Genomic DNA, 24,641 nt, shown 5'->3' on the forward strand with positions numbered 1-24,641 from the left:
AATTATGGCTTATTAATCTGATGGGCACATAGGGTACTATTATTTTCATTTTCATACCCAAGTTTTGGCATGATATTCCCAATCTTAGAAGCCATATTTTTTAAGATATGGCTTTATCATTGTACATTCAATGGAAGACTGATAAACTACATAGCATGCAAAGTTTCAACTTGACTGGTCAAGCAGTTGTGGAGTTGGAGGCATTTTTATTTATTTTCCTCTTGCAGTCACACCTATTGACGAAAGGTCACCAAAATTAGAATGCTGCCTCAGATGCAAATCTTACACAGGTATGCCCAGTGTCATAATGATGAATTTGGTGAAGCTCTGCCTGACGGCCTAGGATTAGATTGCAAGAGCTGGTTCATTATTAATGTAAATTATAAAATTTTCCATGAAGCAAAGCCAAAGATGCACTCTTTGAAAAATTTCATAGTTGGTATAGTGCCCCCTAAAGGTCGACTGTTCCCAAATTTTACAAGGTCGCAATTTCAGTTCAGTTTTATTTATAAAGTGCTTTTTACAGGGACCTCACAAGGATGTTTGCAGATCAGTAAGGCAACAGAAACAGAGGAAACACCAGGCCTGAACACCCAAACACGCTATATGGCCAAAAGTATGTACACACCTGAAATCTATGATGAACAGAAGAACATTAGTGAGGTTCGGCATTGATTGGGCAATTGATTTATGCTAGATATGAGTCAGATTTAACAGACATGCAAAATAAACCTTTTAGTTTATATTTTCAGATTTAATTAACAAATCTCAAAACATACAGACTACATATATAACTTAAATTTTAAATCAGATTTTTGAAAATAAATAATTGATTTTCATATCTAGCACTGTGTTCCAATTTATTGGATTTAATTTGTTAATAGCTCTTACAGTTCAGCTGAGCGGAGGGTTAAAATTTGTGATTAAAACATTTATTTATTCCTTACAGCGATGTGAATTTTTTTTCTTCTGTACAGCTTTTTAATGGATTCTGTGAATTCCTCTGTCTTCAGAGAGTAAATGATTGGATTCAGCATTGATGGCAAGACAGTGGTCAGAGACATGTTCACGATCCTGGCATTCAGTTGAATGGCAGAGCCCATTGCATATGTGATACATATAGGAAGATAAAACACACCCACCAAGATCAAATGAGAGGTGCAGGTCTTCATGGCTTTGAGGCGCTCAGAGGCTTCTGCAATTTTCAATAATGCTCTGGCTATAGAAATATATGTACCTGTGATAAAAAGTACCGGTAACCAGAGAATTATAACAGGATGTGTCCAGTGAATCACAGCACTTGGAGTGTTGTCATTGCATGCCAAAAGGTGTATCGGTCCAAGATCACAGAAATAGCTGTTTATCTCAACGGATTTGCAGAATGATATTCTGTTGATAAAAATCACAGCCATGAAAACAGCCATTCCTGCAAAAATCCATAATATGGTCGTGATCACCAACATTGATTTACTAGTCACAATCTCATTGTATCTCAGTGGAAGGCATATAGCAACACATCTATCATAGGACAAAGCAGTAAGAGTGAGAGACTGCACAGAGCCAAACCAAAAAACAAAAAACATATTAGTCAAACAGGCCTTGTAGGAGATTAACTGTGATTTAAACAGGAAGGTGTCTATCATCTGAGGAACAAGGGCAGTGCTTCCACACAAGTCGGACACAGCCAAATTAAAAACGACAATGTATTTTGGAGTGTGAAGACTGTGGTCAGTGTAAATCACAAACATGATAAAAGTGTTTCCCAGTAGAGTCAGAGCAAAGCACAAGCACAAGAACACATAGTAGTATTTTGTGTGGGGAATACCGGCAAAACCACTTATGTAAAAGAATTCGGGACGTACAATAGTGACGTTAAACAAGGAGGGTGAATTCAGGGGGCTCATTGCAGGTTTGTTTCCTCCTCACTGTTTCTGACTTCCCGAAAAACCAGTCCTTTGGGACCTGAAAATAAAAAATAGGTTAACCTCAAGTAATGAATTCCTGAAACACGGCAACATTCACAGATCTATTAGTAATGATTCAATTCTTGAATCAATAGATCTTGTGTGTCCCAAACAAAAATGCAAAACACCGAATTTTAACGCTTCATTCAACCCGTTAATCAGCGACTGAAAAATGCATAGTACTTTCAATGAACACGTTGTGAATTCATAGAACATGCAAAAATCTTGTTTCAATAGGTAATATGTTTATGTGTAGGGGGCTCTCGGTACCCAAGCACCTGTACCATTTTCCCTATGTGCCCAATGTGTCCCTTTGATTTGATTTTTTTTTAAATGAAAAATTTAAATTTCTATTTTTATTGTTCCTGTCACTAATGTTCATTCATTCATTTTGGTAAATTATATTCTGTACAATACCTAGGTGTCTTAAATCAGTTTTACCTGGTTTATTTGACTCTTTTGTCACATTGAGCTCCTGACCCTCAAAAGGTCTCTGTAGCACAGCTCTGCATAAAACCTAACAATCATGTTACATACTCATTACATATCTACATCTTTTTCTGTTACGTTTGTATCACCGTACCCTTCAGTTTTAATAGAATATGCTGATAGTTTAGTTGCAAATTAAACCTGTCAAAGAGAGCGTAATGATGATCAATATCTATAAATTATTTTTACACTGAAATATTTTACTTTATGCATTTTCTTACAGAAATCTTCAAAGGGAAAATGTTTTGATGCAATATTTTTTTGACATTTTATAATAGACGGTGAAATTATTTTAGATTCAGTTTTCAGTTGGAATAATTGCCTTGTACTTCAAGCTAAGCAGGAAAAGGCAGCTCTTTGAAATAAATAAATGAAGGACTACATTATGCTGTAGCTAATACTTACCAATAATTTTTGGCAAACTGCATACACAAAAAATGTCAATGCATCCGTTTCTCCTTTAGAAGACCTCTTTTTCCAATAGGATACCAATGTACTTCGATGTTTTCTCTTTTGGAGGATGTATGTCCTTGAACTTGATGATAGTTCACTTGAAAAAGACTGTGGAGAAACAAAGCATGCACTGTTGTTCTTATATCCCAGAGTGTTGACAGAACATTACACCAAGGGAACAGGACAAAACAAAATGCCCATGTGATATTAATGCAACATGACGCAACGATAGAGACTGATTTTGTGTTCCGTGTTCTTCATTTATTTATTTATAAATGGTTTGTTTATATCTTCGGAGCCTCACTCTTAGAACCAGGGCTGTGGCATGACCGTGACTGTTCCACATTTGTGTATGTATGCGTGAGCTTGAAACATTCCCCCGATAAAATATTGTATAGATGTTTATTTGTTGGAATAATACATACATAGCAATGATGACATTTTATCAGTGTTCAGACAGAGACAGTAAATCAACGAGTTCAATCCGCTTCTGTTTTGCTCCAGAAAACGATGTCAGATAGGTCTATCAGCAAATATACGGCTTAGCTATGCCCAGAAGTCCTCAATAATAATTGTAGCCTATTTTCCAAGAAATTACGAAAAATCGTTAACAACATTTCGTTAGGTGCAGCGTCTTAATGCGTAAGTGAATGCGATGATAAGAAAATTTTCGGTTACGCTGACGTATAAAACGCTATTCCAAAAGTAAAATTAGACAATGTTATACATCGTTAGAAAGCGTATACTCTCACCTACTGAATAAATGAATTGTCAATCAAGCCAGACTGTACTAAAAATGGCAACAACGCCGTAAACGATACGTGTGGTATTATGTAATTATTTTGAATGTACCCAGGCATCAAAAATGCGCAAAATATATTTCATAAACGGATTATCCAAGACAATATATGACCACTCGGCCTCAAAAGGGACTTCTCTACACGTAAAACCAATGGTAAGGTTATGTAGCCTATTTATTCAATATTAAGTCCCAGATATTGACTGTAGAATGACATGGTACCATTTTTTAAAACTTTGTCCCGTTTATTTCTTTATTCAGTGAGCATCGTTTTCACTGCTGTATATCTTATGGCTCTTGTCGGGTTTATCTTGTTGCTATGATGGAATACGATTTTTGATTGGCATTTTAATTTATATTAGCTTCTCCACTGACATAGCTTACGGAAGAGGACGTGAAGAGACCGTATGCGGAGTCACAAAACTGACGTAATGTGAAACCAATCAGTGAATACGTCATTAAGCCTGCCCACCCGAACGGTTCTGCTACGCTGAGCACGGTTGTCTAACCCTGCCGAAAATATCGTGCTGGGCACGGTTTGTAATCCTTCCACGCCAAACCGTTTCCAGGTGGAAACACCATTGGAACCGTTCCTCTCCGTGCACAAAACCGTTTGGCCCTGCAGTGGAAAAGGGGCTTTATTTGTGCGCGGAGCAAGTACATTTCTTTAATTTCGGCACAAATGCTGACGTCGAGTTCTCAAAAACCTCGCACTTTCCTAGTGGGGTGTTCCTCGTCCGACAGGCGTTCGGGTGTATTCTCCCGCTCGGAGGTTGGAACTTTACCACTTCCCAGTTGCTCATGAACGCACCATAAGAGCAGGTGGTGGTTGCTCAATTTCAATTTCAATTTTATTTGTATAGTGCTTTCTACAGAGACCTCACAAGAACATTTGCAGATCAGTAAGGCAACAGAAAAACAGCAAACAGAGGAAACACCTGGCCTGAACACCCAAATTTGCGATAAGGCCAAGGGTATGTGGAAACCTGACATCCAACATCAAATTATGGGAATTAATATGGAGTCGGTGCACGACTTGCTGCTATAACTACTTAAACTCTTCTGGGAAGGCTAAATATTAGATGTTGGAGTATTGCTGCAGGAATTTGCTACTTTTCAGCCAGAAGAGAATTAGTGAGGTTGGGCATTGATTGGGCGATTGCTAGATATGAGTCTTTTTTTCAGAGATGACATGCAAAATAAACTTTTTAATACATATTTTCAGATTTAATTAACAAATCTCAAAATAAACAGACTAAATATATAATTCTAATTGTAAATCAGATTTTTGAAAATAAATAATTGTTTTTCATATCTAGCACCGTGTTCCAATTCATTGTATTTAATTTGTTAATAGCTCTTATAGTTCAGTTGAGTGGGGGGTTAAAAAAATGAAAATAGTCAAAGTTGCTATTCAGTCATGTGTGATTAAAACATTTATTCATTTATTCCTTACAACGATGTGAATCTTGTTTCTTCTATACAGCTTTTTAATGGATTCTGTGAATTCCTCTGTCTTCAGAGAGTAAATGATTGGATTCAGCATTGGTGGCAAGACAGTTGTCAGAGACATGTTAACTATCCAGGCGTTCAATTGAATGGTGGAGCTCATTGCATAGGTGATACATATAGGAAGATAAAACACACCCACCAAGATCAAATGAGAGGTGCAGGTCTTCATGGCTTTGAGGCGCTCAGAAGCTTCTGCAATTTTCAATAATGCTCTGGCTATAGAAATATATGTACCTGTGATAAAAAGTACCGGTAACCAGAGAATTATAATGGGATGTGTCCAGTTTATCACAGCACTTGGAGGATTGTCATCGCATGCCAAAAGTTGTATTGCTCCATGATCACAGAAAAAGCTGTTTACCACAATGGATTTGCAGAATGATATTCTGTTGATAAAAATCACAGCTATGAGAGTGGTCATTATGGCAAAAATCCATAATATCGCTGTCATCACCAACATTGATTTACTAGTCACAATCTCATTGTATCTCAGTGGAAAGCATATAGCAACGAATCTATCATAGGACAGAGCAGAGAGAGTGAAAGACTGCACAGAGAGAAACCAAAAAACAAAGAACATACTAGTCAAGCAGGCCTTGTAGGAGATTAAATGTGATTTAAACAGTAAGGTGTCAATCATCTGAGGAACAAGTGCAGTGCTTCCACACAAGTCGGACAAAGCCAAATTAAAAACGACAATGTATTTTGGAGTGTGGAGACAGTGGTCAGTGTAAATCATAAACATGACAAAGGCATTTCCCAGTAGACTCAGAGCATAAACGAAGCACAAGAACACATAGTAGTAGTTTGCATGGGAAATACCGGCAAAACCACTTATGACAAAGAACTCAGGACGCACAATACTGGCGTTAGTAAAGGAGTTTGAATTCAGGGGGCTCATCGCAAGTTTGTTTGCTCCTCACACGGTTTTTCACTCCATGAAAAAATAGTCTTTTTGTACCTGAAAATAAAAAATAGGTTAGCCTACAGAAATGAATTCTTGAACCACAACAAATTTATCAATGTGTGGGTTATAAAATATTTATCTAAAAGAAACACAGAAGCTCTGGTTTATTAGTAATTATGAAATTCTTCAATCAATGGATCTTGTGTGTCTCAATGAAAAATAGCAAAAGACAGAATTCTGATGCTTCATTCAACCTGTTAATCAGTGACTGAAAAATACATCATACTTTCAATTAACAATTTATGACTTTATAGAACACACAAAAATCATGTTGCAATAGGTAACATGTTTATGTTTAGGGGTGGTCTCAGTACTGAAGCACTTGTACCTTTTGCTCTATGCGCCCAATGTGTCCCTTTGATTTGATTTTTTTAAAAATTGGGATTTCTATTTTTATTGTTCTTGTCACTAATGTTCATTCATTCATTTTGGTAAATTACATTCTGTACAATACCTAGGTGTCTTAAATCAGTTTTACCTGATTTATTGGACCCTTTAGTCACAATGAGCACCAGATACTCAAAAGGTCTCTGTAGCACAGCTCTGCATAACACCTAACAATCATGTTACATACTCCTTACATCTCTATATCTTTTTCTGTTACGTTTGTATCACTGCACCTTTCTGTTTTAATAGATTATGCTGATAGTTTAATCGCAACCGAAATATGACAAAGAGAGCTTAATGATGACCAATATCCATAAAAAATCTTTACACTGAAATAGTTGACGTGCATTTTCTCAGAGAGATCATCAAAGGTAAAGGTTTTTTGATGCAATATATTAACTTTTTCTAAAGTCTGGAAAATTATTTTTGATTCAGTTTTCAGTTGGAATAATTGCCGTGAACTTCAAGCTAAGCAGAAAAAGGCAGCTCTTTGAAATAAATAACTGAAGGGCTACATTAAGGTGTAGCTAATGCTTACCAGTAATTTTCAGCAAACAGGCTAAAAATGTCAATGCTTCTGTTTCTCATTTAGAAAATCTCTTTTTCCATTAGGAAAACAATTTTCTTCGATGTTTCTCTTTCAGAAGATGTGTGTCCTTGAACTTGATGATAGATCAGGTGGAAAGGACTGTGGTGAGGCAAAGTGTTCGTTGTCGTTCTTATATTCTGTTGACACAGAACATTACACCAAGGGAACAGGACACAAAAGATACGCCCATGTGAAATTGGCGCAACATGACGGAATGATAGAGACTGATTCTGTGTTCTTTGTTTGGGTTTATTTATTTATAAATGCTTTGTTTGTTTCTTTGTTTGGAGCCTCACTCTCAGGACCGGGGTTGTGGTATAACTTAGTATTTCAGATTTGTTTATGTATGCGTGAGCTTGTAACATTGTGCCGATAAAATGTTATATGAATGTTTAATGGACGTTTGTTTGTTGGAGTTATATCCAGCATTCAGATATTGGAACACTGAAAAAAAATAAATGAATAAAATGAATAGAATAATTACCATATATAAAATGGGCACACATTCTGGCTGCTGTTTGAGTACAGAAACAATAATAATAAGTATCACAGCAACCGGTAATTAATGGGGTCTAAGCAGCATGTGATAATTATGACTTATTAAGCTGATGGGAACATAGGGTACTAATATTTTCATTTTCATACCCACGTTTTGGCATGATATTCCCAATCTTAGAAGCCATATTGTTTGAAGATATGACTTCATCATTGTACATTCAATGGAAGACTGATAAACTACATTGCATGAAAAGTTTCAACATGACTGGTCAAGCAATTGAGGAGTTGGAGGCATTTTTGTTTATTTTCCTCTTTCAGTGCCACCTATTGGCGAAAGGTCACCAAAATTAGAATGCTGCCTCAGATGCAAATCTTACTCATGTATGCCCAGTGTCATAATGATGAATTTGGTGAAGCTCAGCCTAACGGCCTAGGATTAGATTGCAAAAGCTGGTTCATTATTAATGTGAATGATAAGATTTTCCATTAAGCCATAGCCAAAGATGCACTCTTTGAAAACTTTCATAGTTGGTATAGTGCCCCCTAATGGTGGACTGTTCCCAAATTTTACAAGGTCGCAATTTCAGTTCAGTTTTATTTGTAAAGTGCTTTTTACAGGGACCTCACAAGGACATTTGCAAATCAGTAAGGCAACAGAAACAGAGGAAACACCAGGCCTGAACACCCAAACACGCTATATGGCCAAAAGTATGTACACACCTGAAATCTATGATCTCATCCAAAATTATGGGAATTAATATAGTCGGCACACGCCTTGTTGCTATGACAACTTCAGCTCTTCTAGGAAGGCTGTGTAATAGATGTTGGAGCATTGCTGCAGGTATTTGCTTCTTTTCAGCCAGAAGAGCATTAGTGAGGTTTGGCATTGATTGGGCGATTTATTTATGCTAGATATGAGTCAGATTTAACAGACATGCAAAATAAACCTTTTAGTTTATATTTTCAGATTTAATTACAAAATCTCAAAACATACAGAATAAATATATAACTTACGTTTTAAATCAGATTTTTGAAAATAAATAATTGTTTTTCATATCATGCACCGTGTTCCAATTTATTGGATTTAATTTGTTAACAGCTCTTACAGTTCACATTGGAGTGGAGGGTTTAAAAAAATAAACACAGTCAAATTTGCTAGTCAGTTATTTGTGATTAAACATTTGTTTTTAATTTATTCCTTACAACAATGTGTATCTTGTTTCTTCTGTACAGCTTTTTAATGGATTCTGTGAATTCCTCTGTCTTCAGCGAGTAAATGATTGGATTCAGCATTGGCGGCAAAACAGTGGTCAGAGACATGTTCACGATCCTGGCATTCAGTGGTATGGCTGAGCCCATTGCATAGGTGATACATATTGGAAGATAAAACACACTCACCAAGATCAAATGAGAGCTACAGGTCTTCATGGCTTTGAGGCGCTCAGAGGCTTCTGCAATTTTAAATAACGCTCTGGCTATAGAAATATATGTACCTGTGATAAACAGTACCGGTAACCAGAGAATTATAACGGGATGTGTCCAGTTTATCACAGCACTTGGAGGGTTGTCGTCGCATGCCAAAAGTTGTACAGCTCCAGCATCACAGAAAAAGCTGTTTATCACAATGGATTTGCAGAATGATATTCTGTTGATAAATATCACATTTATAAGAATCGCCGTTCCTGCAAAAATCCATATTATGGTTGTGATCACCAACATTGATTTATTAGTCACAATCTCATTATATCTCAGTGGAAAGCATATAGCAACAAATCTGTCATAGGACAGAACAGTGAGAGTGAGTGACTGCACACAGCCAAACAAAAAAACAAAAAACATATTAGTCAAGCAGGCCTTGTAGGAGATTAACTGTGATTTAAACAGGAAGGTGTCAATCATCTGAGGAACAAGGGCAGTGCTTCCACACAAGTCGGACACAGCCAAATTAAAAACGACAATGTATTTTGGACTGTGGAGACAGTGGTCAGTGTAAATCACAAACATGATAAAAGTGTTTCCCAGTAGAGTCAGAGCAAAGCACAAGCACAAGAACACATAGTAGTATTTTGTGTGGGGAATACCGGCAAAACCGCTTATGTAAAAGAATTCGGGACGTACAATAGTGACGTTAAACAAGGAGGGTGAATTCAGGGGACTCATCGCAGCTTTGTTTCCTCACTGTTTCTGACCCCCCGAAAAACCAATCCTTTAGGACCTGAAAATAAAAAATAGGTTAACCTCAAGTAATGAATTCCTGTAACCCGGCAACATTCACAGATCTATTAGCAATGATTCAATTCTTGAATCAATAGATCTTGTGTGTCCCAAACAAAAATGCAAAACACCGAATTTTAAGGCTTCACTCAACCCGTTAATCAGCGACTGAAAAATGCATAGTACTTTCAGTGAACACGTTGTGACTTCATAGAACACACAAAAATCATGTTACAATAGGTAACCTGTTTATGTGTAGGGGGCTCTCGGTACCCAAGCACATGTACCTTTTGCCCTATTTGCCCTATCTGCCCAATGTGTCCCTTTGATTTTATAAAAAAATTTTTTTTCGATTTTTATTGTTCCTGTCACTAATGTTCATTCATTAATTTTGCTGAATTATATTCTGTACAATACCTAGGTGTCTTAAATCAGTTTTACCTGGTTTATTTGACCCTTTTGTCACCATGAGCACCAGACACTCAAAAGGTCTCTGTAGCACAGCTCTGCATAACACCTAACAATCATGTTACATACTCATTACATCTCTACATCTTTTTCTGTTATGCTTGTATCACTGTACCTTTCAGTTTTGATAGAATATGCTGATAGTTTAATTGCAAAAGAAACCTGACAAAGAGAGCTTAAAGATGAAAAATATCTATTAAAATGTTTTACACTGAAATAGTTGACATTATGCATTTTCTCACAAAGATCATCAACGGTAAAGGTTTTTGATGCAATATACTAACTTTTTTTAAAGTCTGGAAAATTATTTTTTATTCAGTTTTCAGTTGGAATAATTACCATGCACTTCAAACTCAGCCGGAAAAGGCTGCTTTTTGAAATAGATAAATGAAGGACTACATTAAAATGTAACTAATACTTACCAATAATCTTTGGCGAACTGCACAAACCAAAAATGTCAAAGCATCCGTTTCTCATTTAGAAAACCTCTTTTTCTATTAGGAAATTTATGTACTTTGATGTTTCTCTTTTAGAGGATGTATGTCCAGGAACTTGACGATAGTTCAGTTGGAAGAGACTGTTGTGAGACAAAGCATGCACTGTGATTCTTATATCCTCAGTGTTGACAGAACATTACACCAAGGGAACAGATCACCGAAAAAAAAATGCTCATGTGATATCCATGCAACATGACGTAATGATAGAGAGTCATTCTGTGCCCCTTATTTGGGATTATTGATTTATTAATTGCTTTTTTGTTTCTTTGTCTGGAGCCTCATTCTCAGGGCTTTGACTGTGGCATGAATGCTACTATTTCAGGTTTCTGTATGTATGCGTGAGTTTGAAACATTGTGTTGTAAAATGTGATACTGATTTTTATTGGATGTTTATTTGTTGGAGTTACATCCAGCATCCAGATAGTGACACACCAAAAAAAAAATTTTTTTTTTTAATTAATAGGATAATTTCCATTAATAAACGGGCACACATTATGGTTTCTGTTTGAATACATAAACAATAATTATAAATATAACTGCAAGTGGTAATTAATGGGGTCTAAGCAGCATGTGATAATTATGACTTTTTAAGTTGAAGGAGCACATAGGGTACTAATATTTATAGTTTTTGCCCCAACATTTGACATGGAATTCCCAATCTTAGAAGTCAAAATGCATACAAGTTGTATGATCATCAGCCATTACTAAGACTGTCACGTGACAGCTGATTGGCTGATGGTGGCCATAGATTTGTAGATATGACTTTATCTTTGAACATTCAATGGGACACTGATAACATACATAGCATGCAAAGTTTCATCCAGACCAGTGAAGCAATTGAGGAGATGGAGGCATTTTTATATATTTTCCTCTTGCAGCAACCATTTTAGGCCTAAGAAACCAAGTGAGGTGATTTATTTGTGCAATCAACTTCTTTGATTGATCTATAAAGTGATTCACAATGAAAAAAAATTATAAACTCAAATATGTTGTGTATATTTTACCCATCTAATGAAAAGCACTGTTTATACTGTACTTATTGAACTGCTTGATATTTATATTAATCACTGTGTTCCAGTTCATTGGATTCAATTTAATTGCTCTTACAGTTCACAGTTGAGTGGAGAGTTCAAAAAAATGAACACAGTCAAAATTGCTAGTCAGTCATTTGTGATTAAAACATTTTCATTTGTTCCTTACAACGAAGCGTATCTTGTTTCTTCTGTACAGCTTTTTAATGGATTCTGTGAATTCCTCTGTCTTCAGAGAGTAAATGATTGGATTCAGCATTGGTGGCAAGACAGTGGTCAGAGACATATTAACTATCCAGGTGTTCAGTTGAATGGCTGAGCCCATTGCATAGGTGATACATATAGGAAGATAAAACACACCCACCAAGATCAAATGAGAGGTGCAGGTCTTCATGGCTTTGAGGCGCTCAGAAGTTTCTGAAATTTTAAATAATGCTCTGGCTATACAGATATATGTACCTGTGATAAAAAGTACCGGTAACCACAGAATTGTAACAGGATGCGTCCAGTTCATCACAGCACTTGGAGGGTTCTCTTCGCATGCCAAAAGTAGTACAGCTCCATGATCACAAAAAAAGCTGTTTATCACAGTGGATTTGCAGAATGATACTCCGCTGATAAAAATCACACCTATGAGAACAGCCAGTCCTGCAAAAATCCATAATATCGCTGTGATCACCAACATTGATTTATTAGTCACAATCTCATTGTATCTCAGCGGAAAGCATATAGCAACGAATCTATCATAGGATAGAGCAGTGAGAGTGAAAGACTGCACAGAGAGAAACCAAAAAACAAAAAACATACTAGTAAAGCAGGCCTTGTAGGAGATTAAATGTGATTTAAACAGTAAGGTGTCAATCATCTGAGGAACAAGTGCGGTGCTTCCACACAAGTCAGACAAAGCCAAATTAAAAACGACAATGTATTTTGGACGGTGGAGACAGTTGACAGTGTAAATCATAAACATGACGAAAGAATTTCCCAGTAGAGACAGAGCATAAACGAAGCACAAGAACACATAATAGTAGTTTGCGTGTGGAATACCGGAAAAACCACTTATGAAAAAGAACTCAGGACGCACAATAGTGGCGTTAGTAAAGGAATTTGAATTCAGGGGGCTCATCGCAGGTTTGTTTACTCCTCACACGGTTTCTCACTCCCTGAAAAAATTTACTTTTAGGACCTGAAAATAAAAAATAGGTTAGCCTACAGAAATTATTTCCTGAAACACAACAAAGTTCACAATGTGCTGTTTATGAAATATTTAAATAAAGAAACCGCAGAAGCTCAGATTTATTAGAAATTATATTGTTGAATCAATGCATGTTGTGTCTCAACAAAAAAACAATAGATGGAATTATAAGCCATTCCATGCATTAATCAGTGAATGAAAAGTACATTGTACCTTCAATGAACAATTTGTGACTTCATAGAACACACAAAAATCATGTTACAGTAGGTAACCTGTTTATGTGTAGGGGAGCTCTCGGTACCCAAGCACATGTACCTTTTGCTTTATGTGCCCAATGTGTCCCTTTGATTTGATAAAAAATATTAGAATTTCTATTTGTATTGTTCCTGTCACTAATGTTCATTCAGTCATTTTGGTAAATTATATTCTGTACAATACCTAGGTGTCTTAAATCAGTTTAACCTGGATTATTGCACCCTTTTGTCACATTGAGCTCCTGACCCTCAAAAGGTCTCTGTAGCACAGCTCTGCAGAAGATTTAACAATCATATTACATACTCCTTACATCTCTGCATATGTTTCTGTTACGTTTGTATCACCTTACCCTTCAGTTTTAATAGAATATGCTGATAGTTCAATCGCAGCTGAAATCTGACAAAGAGAGCTTAATGATGAACAGTATCTATAAATAGCTTTTACACTGAAATATTTTACATTATACATTTTCTTTCAGAAATCCTCAAAGGGAAAGTTTTCAAATGCAATATATTTTGATACATTTTTTGAAAGATGGTGAAATTATTTTAGATTCAGTTTTCAGTTAGAATAATTGCCATGCGATTCAAGCTAAGCAGAAAAACGGCAGCTCTTTGAAATTATTAAATGAAGGGCTACATTAAGGTGTAGCTAATACTTACCAATAATTTTTTTTGCAAACTGCACAAACCAAAAATGTCAATGCATCCTTTTCTCATTTTGAAGACCTTTTCCTATTAGGAATCCAACTTACTTCAATGTTTCTCTTTCAGAAGATGTATGTCCTTGAACTTGGTGATAGTTTAGTTGGAAATGACTGTGGAGAGTCAAAGTGTTCATTGTTCTTATATCCCTAAGTGTTGACACAGAACATTACACCAAGGGAACAGGACATAAAAGAAACGCCCATGTGATATTAATTCAACATGACGCAACAATAGTAACTGATTTTGTGTTCCATGTTCTGGATTATTTATTTATAAATGGTTTGTTTGTATCTACGTTTGGAGCCTCACTCATAGGATCAGGGCTGTGGCATGACTTATTTATTTTCCTCTTGCAGTGCCACCTGTGGGCGAAAGGTCTCCAAAAGTAGAATGCTGCCTCAGATGCAAATCTTACACATGTATGCCCAGTTTTATGATGATGAATTTGGTGAAACTCAGCCTAACGGCCTAGGATTAGATTGCAAAAGCTGGTTCATTATTAATGTGAATTATTATGAGTCTGTGAATGCCACTGTGGGTTGCCTTAGCTCCCTTAGGATGTTTACTCCTCAGTACAGTGATCCTCAGTTCTGTCTGCAGTGCCTGCTGGCTTTCTTTTCCACCTTAAAGACAGCAACCCTTTTAGGCCTAAGAAACCAAGTGAGGTGTTTTATTTGTGCAATCAACTGCTTTAATCGATCTATAAAGTGAGTCGCAATGAAAAATAAAACATTTGAGGCTTATATACTCCTATTGAAAGAGAGTGCCTCAAACATGTTTTTCTACATTTTACCCGTTTAATAAAAAACACTATTTATTACTCTACTTATTGAACGGCTTGTCATTTATATTGATCACTGTGTTCCAGTTTATTGGATTCAATTGAATTGCTCTTACAGTTCACAGTTGAGTGGAGAGTTCAATAAAATGAACACAGTCAAAATTGCTAGTCAGTCATTTGTGATTAAAACATTTTCATTTGTTCCTTACAACGAAGCGTATCTTGTTTCTTCTGTACAGCTTTTTAATGGATTCTGTGAATTCCTCTGTCTTCAGAGAGTAAATGATTGGATTCAGCATTGGTGGCAAGACAGTCGTCAGTGACATGTTCACAATCCTGGTGTTCAGTTCAATGGTAGAGCTCATTGCATAGGTGATACATATAGGAAGATAAAACACACCCACCAAGATCAAATGAGAGGTGCAGGTCTTCATGGCTTTGAGGCGATCAGAGGCTTCTGTAATTTTAAATAATGCTCTGGCTATACAAATATATGTACCTGTGATAAAAAGTACCGGTAACCACAGAATTGTAACAGGATGTGTCCAGTTTATCACAGCACTTGGAGGGTTGTCATCGCATGCCAAAAGTAGTACAGCTCCATGATCACAGAAAAAGCTGTTTATCACAATAGATTTGCAGAATGATACTCCACTGATAAAAATCACAGCCATGAGACCAGCCAGTCCTGCAAAAATCCATAATATTGCCATCATCACCAACATTGATTTATTAGTCACAATCTCATTATATCTCAGTGGAAAGCATATAGCAACGAATCTATCATAGGATAGAGCAGTGAGAGTGAAAGACTGCACAGAGAGAAACCAAAAAACAAAAAACATACTAGTAAAGCAGGCCTTGTAGGAGATTAAATTTGATTTAAACAGTAAGGTGTCAATCATCTGAGGAACAAGTGCAGTGCTTCCACATAAGTCAGACAAAGCCAAATTAAAAACGACAATGTATTTTGGAGTGTGGAGACAGTTGACAGTGTAAATCATAAACATGACGAAAGCATTTCCTAGTAGACTCAGAGCATAAACAAAGCACAAGAAGACATAGTAGTAGTTTGCATGGGGAATACCGGCAAAACCACTTATGAAAAAGAACTCAGGACGAACAATAGTGGCGTTAATGAAGGAGGTTGAATTCAGGGGGCTCATCGCAGGTTTGCTTGCTCCTCGCTGTTTCTCACCCCCTGAAAAACCAGTTCTTTAGGACCTGACAAACAAATATGGGTTAACCTACAGAAATGAATTCCTGAAACACAACAAAGTTCACAACGTGCCGTTTATAAAAGTTTTAGCTAAAGAAACCACAGAAGATCAGATTTATCAGAAATGATTAAATTATTGAATCAATGTATATTGTGTGTCTCCAAAAAATGAACAATAGATGGAATTATAAGGCTTCATTCCATGCATTAATCAGTGAATGAAAAGTACATCGTACTTTCAATGAACAATTTGTGACTTCATAGAACACACAAAAAGCATATTACAGTAGGTAACCTGTTTATGTGTAGGGGGGCTCTCGGTACCCAAGCAGATGTACCTTTTGCCCTATATGCCCAACGTGCCCCTTTGATTTGATTTTAAAAAATTAAAATTTCTGTTTTTGTTGTTCCTGTCACTAATGTTCATTCAATCATTTTGGTAAATTATATTCTGTACAATACCTAGGTGTCTTAAATCAGTTTTACCTGGTTTATTGGACCCTTTTGTCACATTGAGCACCAGACCCTCAAAAAGTCTCTGTAGCACAGCTCTGCAGAAGATTTAACAATCATGTTACATACTCATTACATCTCTGCATCTGTTTCTGTTACGTTTGTTTCACTGTACCCATCAGTTTTAATAGAATATGCTGATAGTTTAATCGCAACCGAAATATGACAAAGAGAGCTTAATGATGACCAATATCCATAAAAAATCTTTACACTGAAATCGTTGACGTGCATTTTCTCAGAGAGATCATCAAAGGTAAAGGTTTTTTGATGCAATATATTAATTTTTTCTAAAGTCTGGAAAATTATTTTTGATTCAGTTTTCAGTTGGAATAATTGCCGTGAACTTCAAGCTAAGCAGAAAAAGGCAGCTCTTTGAAATAAATAAATGAAGGGCTACATTAAGGTGTAGCTAATGCTTACCAGTAATTTTCAGCAAACAGGCTAAAAATGTCAATGCTTCTGTTTCTCATTTAGAAAATCTCTTTTTCCATTAGGAAAACAATTTTCTTCGATGTTTCTCTTTCAGAAGATGTGTGTCCTTGAACTTGATGATAGATCAGGTGGAAAGGACTGTGGTGAGGCAAAGTGTTCGTTGTCGTTCTTATATTCTGTTGACACAGAACATTACACCAAGGGAACAGGACACAAAAGATACGCCCATGTGAAATTGGCGCAACATGACAGAATGATAGAGACTGATTCTGTGTTCTTTGTTTGGGTTTATTTATTTATAAATGCTTTGTTTGTTTCTTTGTTTGGAGCCTCACTCTCAGGACCGGGGTTGTGGTATAACTGTTAGTATTTCAGATTTGTTTATGTATGCGTGAGCTTGAAACATTGTGCCGATAAAATGTTATATGAATGTTTAATGGACGTTTGTTTGTTGGAGTTATATCCAGCATTCAGATATTGGAACACTGAAAAAAAATAAATGAATAAAATTAATAGAATAATTACCATATATAAAATGGGCACACATTCTGGCTGCTGTTTGAGTACAGAAACAATAATAATGAGTATCACAGCAACCGGTAATTAATGGGGTCTAAGCAGCGTGTGATAATTATGACTTATTAAGCTGATGGGCACATAGGGTACTAATATTTTCATTTTCATACCCAAGTTTTGGCATGATATTCCCAATCTTAGAAGCCATATTGTTTGAAGCTATGACTTCATCATTGTACATTCAATGGAAGACTGATAAACTACATAGCATGCAAAGTTTCAACATGACTGGTCAAGCAATTGAGGAGTTGGAGGCATTTTTGTTTATTTTCCTCTTTCAGTGCCACCTATTTGCGAAAGGTCACCAAAATTAGAATGCTGCCTCAGATGCAAATCTTGCTCATGTATGCCCAGTTTCATAATGATGAATTTGGTGAAGCTCAGTCTAACGGCCTAGGATTAGATTGCAAAAGCTGGTTCATTATTAATGTAAATTATAAGATTTTCCATCAAGCATAGCCAAAGATTCACTCTTTGAAAACTTTCATAGTTGGTATAGTGCCCCCTAATGGTCGACTGTTCCCTAATTTTACAAGGTCGCAATTTCAGTTCAGTTTTATTTGTAAAGTGCTTTTTACAGGGACCTCACAAGGACATTTGCAGATCAGTAAGGCAACAGAAACAGAGGAAACATCAGGCCTGAACACCCAAACACACTATATGGCCAAAAGTATGTACACACCTGAAATCTATAATCTCATCCAAAATTATGGGAATTAATATAGAGTCGGCACACACCTTGTTGCTATGACAACTTCAGCTCTTCTAGGATGGCTGTGTAATAGATGTTGGAGCATTGCTGCAGGTATTTGCTTCTTTTCAGCCAGAAGAGCATTAGTGAGGTTCCGCATTGATTGGGTGATTGATTTATGCTAGATATGAGTCTTTTTTCTCAGATTTAACAGACATGCAAAATAAACCTTTTAGTTTATATTTTCAGATTTAATTAACAAATCTCAAAACATACAGACTGAATATATAACTTAAATTTTAAATCAGATTTTTTAAAATAAATAATTGATTTTCATATCTAGCACCGTGTTCCAATTTATTGGATTTAATTTGTTAATAGATCTTACAGTTCACATTGGAGTGGAGGGTTCAAAAAAAATAAACACAGTCAAATTTGCTAGTCAGTCATTTGTGATTAAACATTTGTTTTTAATTAATTCCTTACAACAATGTGTATCTTGTTTCTTCTGTACAGCTTTTTAATGGATTCTGTGAATTCCTCTGTCTTCAGAGAGTAAATGATTGGATTCAGCATTGGCGGCAAAACAGTGGTCAGAGACATGTTCACGATCCTGGCATTCAGTTGAATGGCTGAGCCCATTGCATAGGTGATACATATTGGAAGATAAAACACACTCACCAAGATCAAATGAGAGGTGCAGGTCTTCATGGCTTTGAGGCGCTCAGAAGCTTCTGCAATTTTAAATAACGCTCTGGCTATAGAAATATATGTACCTGTGATAAACAGTACCGGTAACCAGAGAATTATAATGGGATGTGTCCAGTTTATCACAGCACTTGGAGGGTTGTCATCGCATGCCAAAAGTTGTACAGCTCCATGATCACAGAAAAAGCTGTTTATCACAATGGATTTGCAGAATGATATTCTGTTGATAAATATCACAGTTATAAGATTGGCCGTTCCTGCAAAAATCCATATTATGGTTGTGATCACCAACATTGATTTACTAGTCACAATCTCATTGTATCTCAGTGGAAAGCATATAGCGACACATCTATCATAGGACAAAGCAGTGAGAGTGAGAGACTGCACACAGCCAAACCAAAAAACAAAAAACATACTAGTCAAGCAGGCCTCAAAGGAGATTAACTGTGATTTAAACAGGAAGGTGTCAAGCATCTGAGGAACAAGTGCAGTGCTTCCACACAAGTCGGACACAGCCAAATTAAAAACGACAATGTATTTTGGACTGTGAAGACAGTGGTCAGTGTAAATCACAAACATGATAAAAGTGTTTCCCAGTAGAGTCAGAGCAAAGCACAAGCACAAGAACACATAGTAGTATTTTGTGTGGGGAATACCGGCAAAACCACTTATGAAAAAGAATTCGGGACGTACAATAGTGACGTTAAACAAGGAGGGTGAATTCAGGGGGCTCATCGCAGGTTTGTTTCGTCCTCACTGTTTCTGACCCCCCGAAAAACCAGTCCTTTGGGACCTGAAAATAAAAAATAGGTTAACCTCAAGTAAAGAATTCCTGAAACACGGCAACATTCACAGATCTATTAGTAATGATTCAATTCTTGAATCAATAGATCTTGTGTGTCCCAAACAAAAATGCAAAACACCGAATTTTAAGGCTTCACTCAACCCGTTAATGAGTGACTGAAAAATGCATAGTACTTTCAATGAACACGTTGTGACTTCATAGAACACGCAAAAATCTTGTTTCAATAGGTAACCTGTTTATGTGTAGGGGGCTCTCGGTACCCAAGCACCTGTACCATTTGCCCTATGTGCCCAATGTGTCCCTTTGATTTTATAAAAAAAATTTTTTTTCGATTTTTATTGTTCCTGTCACTAATGTTCATTCATTAATTTTGCTGAATTATATTCTGTACAATAACTAGGTGTCTTAAATCAGTTTTACCTGGTTTATTGGACCCTTTTGTCACATTGAGCACCAGATACTCAAAAGGTCTCTGTAGCACAGCTCTGCATAACACCTCACAATCATGTTACATACTCATTACATCTCTACATCTTTTTCTGTTACGCTTGTATCACTGTACCTTTCAGTTTTGATAGAATATGCTGATAGTTTAATTGCAAAAGAAACCTGACAAAGAGAGCTTAAAGATGAAAAATATCTATTAAAAATTTTTACTCTGAAATAGTTGACATTATGCATTTTCTCACAAAGATCATCAACGGTAAAGGTTTTTGATGCAATATATTAACTTTTTTTAAAGTCTGGAAAATTATTTTTTATTCAGTTTTCACTTGGAATAATTACCATGCACTTCAAACTCCGCCGGAAAAGGCTGCTTTTTGAAATTATTAAATGAAGGACTACATTAAAATGTAACTAATACTTACCAATAATTTTTGGTGAACTGCACAAACCAAAAATGTCAAAGCATCCTTTTCTCATTTAGAAAACCTCTTTTTCTATTAGGAAATCTATGTACTTTGATGTTTCTCTTTTAGAGGATGTATGTCCAGGAACTTGACGATAGTTCCGTTGGAAACGACTGTTGTGAGACAAAGCATGCGCTGTGATTCTTATATCCCGGAGTGTTGACACAGAACATTACACCAAGGGAACAGATCACCGAAAAAAAAATGCTCATGTGATATCCATGCAACATGACGTAATGATAGAGAGTCATTCTGTGCTCCTTGTTTGGGATTATTAATTTATTAATTGCTTTTTTGTTTCTTTGTCTGGAGCCTCATTCTCAGGGCTTTGACTGTGGCATGAATGCTACTATTTCAGGTTTCTGTATGTATGCGTGAGTTTGAAACATTGTGTTGTAAAATGTGATACTGATTTTTATTGGATGTTGATTTGTTGGAGTTACATCCAGCATCCAGATAGTGACACACCAAAAAAAAAAAAAAAAATTTTTATTAATAGGATAATTTCCATTAATAAATGGGCACACATTATGGTTTCTGTTTGAGTACAGAAACAATAATTATAAATATAACTGCAAGCGGTAATTAATGGAGTCTAAGCAGCATGTGATAATTATGACTTTTTAAGTTGAAGGAGCACATAGGGTTCTAATATTTGTAGTTTTTGCCCCAACATTTGACATGGAATTCCCAATCTTAGAAGTCAAAATGCATACAAGTTGTATGATCATCAGCCATTACTAAGACTGTCACGTGACAGCTGATTGGCTGATGGTGGCCATAGATTTGTAGATATGACTTTATCTTTGAACATTCAATGGGACACTGATAACATACATAGCATGCAAAGTTTCATCCAGACCGGTGAAGCAATTGAGGAGATGGAGGCATTTTTATATATTTTCCTCTTGCAGCAACCATTTTAGGCCTAAGAAACCAAGTGAGGTGATTTATTTGTGCAATCAACTTCTTTAATTGATCTATAAAGTGATTCACAATGAAAAAAAAATTATAAACTCCTATTGAAAGAGAGTGCCTCAAATATGTTGTGTATATTTTACCCAACTAATAAAAAGCACTATTTATACTGTTCTTATTGAACTGCTTGTTATTCATATTGATCACTGAGTTCCAATTCATTGGATTCAATTTAATTGCTCTTACAGTTCACAGTTGAGTGGAGAGTTCAATAAAATGAACACAGTCAAAATTGCTAGTCAGTCATTTGTGATTAAAACATTTATTCATTTGTTCCTCACAACGAAGTGTATCTTGTTTCTTCTGTACAGCTTTTTAATGGATTCTGTGAATTCCTCTGTCTTCAGAGAGTAAATGATTGGATTCAGCATTGGTGGCAAGACAGTCGTCAGAGACATGTTTACTATCCAGGCGTTCAGTTGAATGGCTGAGCCCATTGCATAGGTGATACATATAGGAAGATAAAACACACCCACCAAGATCAAATGAGAGGTGCAGGTCTTCATGGCTTTGAGGCGCTCAGAAGTTTCTGAAATTTTAAATAATGCTCTGGCTATACAGATATATGTACCTGTGATAAAAAGTACCGGTAACCACAGAATTGTAACAGGATGCGTCCAGTTCATCACAGCACTTGGAGGGTTGTCATCGCATGCCAAAAGTAGTACAGCTCCATGATCACAGAAAAAGCTGTTTATCACAATGGATTTGCAGAATGATACTCCGCTGATAAAAATCACACCTATGAGAACAGCCAGTCCTGCAAAAATCCATAATATGGCTGTGATCACCAACATTGATTTATTAGTCACAATCTCATTGTATCTCAGTGGAAAGCATATAGCAACAAATCTGTCATAGGACAGAACAGTGAGAGTGAGAGACTGCACACAGCCAAACAAAAAAACAAAAAACATACTAGTAAAGCAGGCCTCGTAGGAGATTAAATGTGATTTAAACAGTAAGGTGTCAATCATCTGAGGAACAATTGCATTGCTTCCACACAAGTCAGACAAAGCCAAATTAAAAACGGCAATGTATTTTGGACGGTGGAGACAGTTGACAGTGTAAATCATAAACATGACGAAAGCATTTCCCAGTAGAGACAGAGCATAAACGAAGCACAAGAACACATAATAGTAGTTTGCGTGGGGAATACCGGAAAAACCACTTATGAAAAAGAACTCAGGATGCACAATAGTGGCGTTAGTAAAGGAATTTGAATTCAGGGGGCTCATCGCAGGTTTGTTTACTCCTCACACGGTTTCTCACTCCCTGAAAAAATTTACTTTTAGCACCTGAAAATAAAAAATAGGTTAGCCTACAGAAATTAACTCCTGGAACACAACAAAGTTCACAATGTGCCGTTTATAAAATATTTAAATAAAGAAACCGCAGAAGCTCAGATTTATTAGAAATGATATTGTTGTATCAATGCATGTTGTGTGTCTCAACAAAAAAACAATAGATGGAATTATAAGCCTTCATTCCATGCATTAATCAGTGAATGAAAAGTACATAGTACTTTCAATGAACAATTTGTGACTTCATAGAACACACAAAAATCATGTTACAGTAGGTAACCTGTTTATGTGTAGGGGGCTCTCGGTACCCAAGCACCTGTACCATGTGCCCAATGTGTCCCTTTGATTTGATTTTTTTTTTTAATAAAAATTTTAAATTTCTATTTTTATTGTTCCTGTCACTAATGTTCATTCAGTCATTTTGGTAAATTATATTCTGTACAATACCTAGGTGTCTTAAATCAGTTTTACCTGGTTTATTGGACCCTTTTGTTACATTGAGCTCCTGACCCTCAAAAGGTCTCTGTAGCACAGCTCTGCAGAGGATTTAACAATCATGTTACATACTCCTTACATCTCTGCATCTGTTTCTGTTACGTTTGTTTCACTGTACCCATCAGTTTTAATAGAATATGCTGATAGTTTAATCGCAACCGAAATCTGACAAAGAGAGCTTAACGATGAACAGTACCTATAAATAGCTTTTACACTGAAATATTTGACATTATACATTTTCTTTCAGAAATCCTCAAAGGGAAAGTTTTGCAATATATTTTGATACATTTTTTGAAAGATGGTGAAATTATTTTAGATTCAGTTTTCAGTTAGAATAATTGCCATGCGATTCAAGCTAAGCAGAAAAACGGCAGCTCTTTGAAATTATTAAATGAAGGGCTACATTAAGGTGTAGCTAATACTTACCAATAATTTTTTTTGCAAACTGCACAAACCAAAAATGTCAATGCATCCTTTTCTCATTTTGAAGACCTTTTCCTATTAGGAATCCAACTTACTTCGATGTTTCTCTTTCAGAAGATGTATGTCCTTGAACTTGATGATAGTTTAGTTGGAAATGACTGTGGAGAGTCAAAGTGTTCATCGTTGTTCTTATATCCCTAAGTGTTGACACAGAACATTACACCAAGGGAACAGGACACAAAAGAAACGCCCATGTGATATTAATTCAACATGACGCAACAATAGTAACTGATTTTGTGTTCCGTGTTCTGGATTATTTATTTATAAATGGTTTGTTTGTATCTACGTTTGGAGCCTCACTCATAGGATCAGGGCTGTGGCATGACTTATTTATTTTCCTCTTGCAGTGCCACCTGTGGGCGAAAGGTCTCCCAAGTTCGAATGCTGCCTCAGATGCAAATCTTACACATGTATGCCCAGTTTTATGATGATGAATTTGGTGAAACTCAGCCTAACGGCCTAGGATTAGATTGCAAAAGCTGGTTCATTATTAATGTGAATTATAATGAGTCTGTGAATGCCACTGTCGGCTGCCTTAGCTCCCTTAGGATGTTTACTCCTCAGTACAGTGATCCTCAGTTCTGTCTGCAGTGCCTGCTGGCTTTCTTTTCCACCTTAAAGACAGCAACCATTTTAGGCCTAAGAAACCAAGTGAGGTGTTTTATTTGTGCAATTAACTGCTTTAATCGATCTATAAAGTGAGTCGCAATGAAAAATAAA

The 24,641-nt window shown here is 36.3% G+C and overlaps 7 protein-coding genes across 10 annotated transcripts; all 7 read right to left on the bottom strand.

The window, feature by feature from the left end:
• Nucleotides 1–458: 458 nt before the first annotated feature.
• On the bottom strand, nt 459–1,904 carry LOC118235341 (olfactory receptor 1-like). The gene has a single exon (XM_035432561.1). The coding sequence runs from the start codon at nt 1,902–1,904 to the stop codon at nt 933–935; it is 972 nt and encodes a 323-aa protein (XP_035288452.1). The 3' UTR covers nt 459–932.
• Nucleotides 1,905–5,032: 3,128 nt separating this feature from the next.
• LOC118235340 (olfactory receptor 1-like) lies at nt 5,033–7,379 on the bottom strand. The gene is made up of 2 exons (XM_035432560.1): nt 7,110–7,379; nt 5,033–6,178 (listed from the first exon to the last, which is right to left on the bottom strand). The coding sequence occupies exon 2, from the start codon at nt 6,116–6,118 to the stop codon at nt 5,147–5,149; it is 972 nt and encodes a 323-aa protein (XP_035288451.1). The 5' UTR covers nt 6,119–6,178; nt 7,110–7,379; the 3' UTR covers nt 5,033–5,146.
• Nucleotides 7,380–8,724: 1,345 nt separating this feature from the next.
• On the bottom strand, nt 8,725–10,904 carry LOC118235318 (olfactory receptor 2D2-like). Its single transcript, XM_035432532.1, has 2 exons — nt 10,763–10,904; nt 8,725–9,873 (listed from the first exon to the last, which is right to left on the bottom strand). The coding sequence occupies exon 2, from the start codon at nt 9,816–9,818 to the stop codon at nt 8,832–8,834; it is 987 nt and encodes a 328-aa protein (XP_035288423.1). The 5' UTR covers nt 9,819–9,873; nt 10,763–10,904; the 3' UTR covers nt 8,725–8,831.
• A 436-nt stretch (nt 10,905–11,340) lies between these two features.
• LOC118235343 (olfactory receptor 1F1-like) lies at nt 11,341–14,123 on the bottom strand. Of its 3 annotated transcripts, none has more exons than XM_035432567.1 (2): nt 14,073–14,123; nt 11,341–13,054 (listed from the first exon to the last, which is right to left on the bottom strand). In XM_035432567.1, exon 2 carries the CDS (start codon nt 12,992–12,994, stop codon nt 12,023–12,025), a length of 972 nt encoding a protein of 323 aa, XP_035288458.1. In that variant the 5' UTR covers nt 12,995–13,054; nt 14,073–14,123; the 3' UTR covers nt 11,341–12,022. The 3 variants fall into 3 exon arrangements, 2 of the variants coding, with proteins under 2 accessions (XP_035288458.1, XP_035288457.1); XM_035432566.1 differs by having other exon boundaries at nt 13,981–14,119; XR_004766828.1 differs by lacking the exon at nt 11,341–13,054 and adding an exon at nt 13,164–13,590 and having other exon boundaries at nt 13,981–14,119.
• A 772-nt stretch (nt 14,124–14,895) lies between these two features.
• Nucleotides 14,896–24,057, bottom strand: LOC118235335 (olfactory receptor 1-like). Of its 2 annotated transcripts, none has more exons than XM_035432552.1 (3): nt 23,865–24,057; nt 16,512–16,576; nt 14,896–16,030 (listed from the first exon to the last, which is right to left on the bottom strand). In XM_035432552.1, exon 3 carries the CDS (start codon nt 15,970–15,972, stop codon nt 15,001–15,003), a length of 972 nt encoding a protein of 323 aa, XP_035288443.1. In that variant the 5' UTR covers nt 15,973–16,030; nt 16,512–16,576; nt 23,865–24,057; the 3' UTR covers nt 14,896–15,000. The 2 variants fall into 2 exon arrangements, with proteins under 2 accessions (XP_035288443.1, XP_035288444.1); XM_035432553.1 differs by lacking the exon at nt 23,865–24,057 and adding an exon at nt 16,959–17,118.
• Nucleotides 18,586–19,710, bottom strand: LOC118235348 (olfactory receptor 1-like). The gene has a single exon (XM_035432572.1). It carries the CDS (start codon nt 19,678–19,680, stop codon nt 18,712–18,714), a length of 969 nt encoding a protein of 322 aa, XP_035288463.1. The 5' UTR covers nt 19,681–19,710; the 3' UTR covers nt 18,586–18,711.
• On the bottom strand, nt 21,872–24,057 carry LOC118235349 (olfactory receptor 6B3-like). The gene is made up of 3 exons (XM_035432573.1): nt 23,957–24,057; nt 23,415–23,479; nt 21,872–22,399 (listed from the first exon to the last, which is right to left on the bottom strand). The coding sequence occupies exons 1-3, from the start codon at nt 24,040–24,042 to the stop codon at nt 21,906–21,908; spliced, it is 645 nt and encodes a 214-aa protein (XP_035288464.1). The 5' UTR covers nt 24,043–24,057; the 3' UTR covers nt 21,872–21,905.
• Nucleotides 24,058–24,641: the final 584 nt, after the last annotated feature.

This window comes from Anguilla anguilla, chromosome 9 (assembly GCF_013347855.1).
Source record: "Anguilla anguilla isolate fAngAng1 chromosome 9, fAngAng1.pri, whole genome shotgun sequence".
Taxonomy (NCBI): domain Eukaryota; kingdom Metazoa; phylum Chordata; class Actinopteri; order Anguilliformes; family Anguillidae; genus Anguilla; species Anguilla anguilla.

Coding starts and splice junctions, on each gene's coding strand:
- LOC118235348 (XM_035432572.1), bottom strand. CDS start 19,680: ATGAGCCCCCTGAATTCACCCTCCTTGTTTAACGTCACTATTGTACGT.
- LOC118235335 (XM_035432552.1), bottom strand. CDS start 15,972: ATGAGCCCCCTGAATTCAACCTCCTTCATTAACGCCACTATTGTTCGT.
- LOC118235343 (XM_035432567.1), bottom strand. CDS start 12,994: ATGAGCCCCCTGAATTCAAATTCCTTTACTAACGCCACTATTGTGCGT.
- LOC118235318 (XM_035432532.1), bottom strand. CDS start 9,818: ATGAGTCCCCTGAATTCACCCTCCTTGTTTAACGTCACTATTGTACGT.
- LOC118235340 (XM_035432560.1), bottom strand. CDS start 6,118: ATGAGCCCCCTGAATTCAAACTCCTTTACTAACGCCAGTATTGTGCGT.
- LOC118235349 (XM_035432573.1), bottom strand. CDS start 24,042: ATGAACACTTTGACTCTCCACAGTCATTTCCAACTAAACTATCATCAA. Junction 23,480..23,956: donor TCTGAAAGAGAAACATCGAA/GTAAGTTGGATT, acceptor AATCCTCTGCAG/AGCTGTGCTACAGAGACCTT. Junction 22,400..23,414: donor AAAAGGGTCCAATAAACCAG/GTAAAACTGATT, acceptor GGATTTTTGCAG/GACTGGCTGTTCTCATAGGT.
- LOC118235341 (XM_035432561.1), bottom strand. CDS start 1,904: ATGAGCCCCCTGAATTCACCCTCCTTGTTTAACGTCACTATTGTACGT.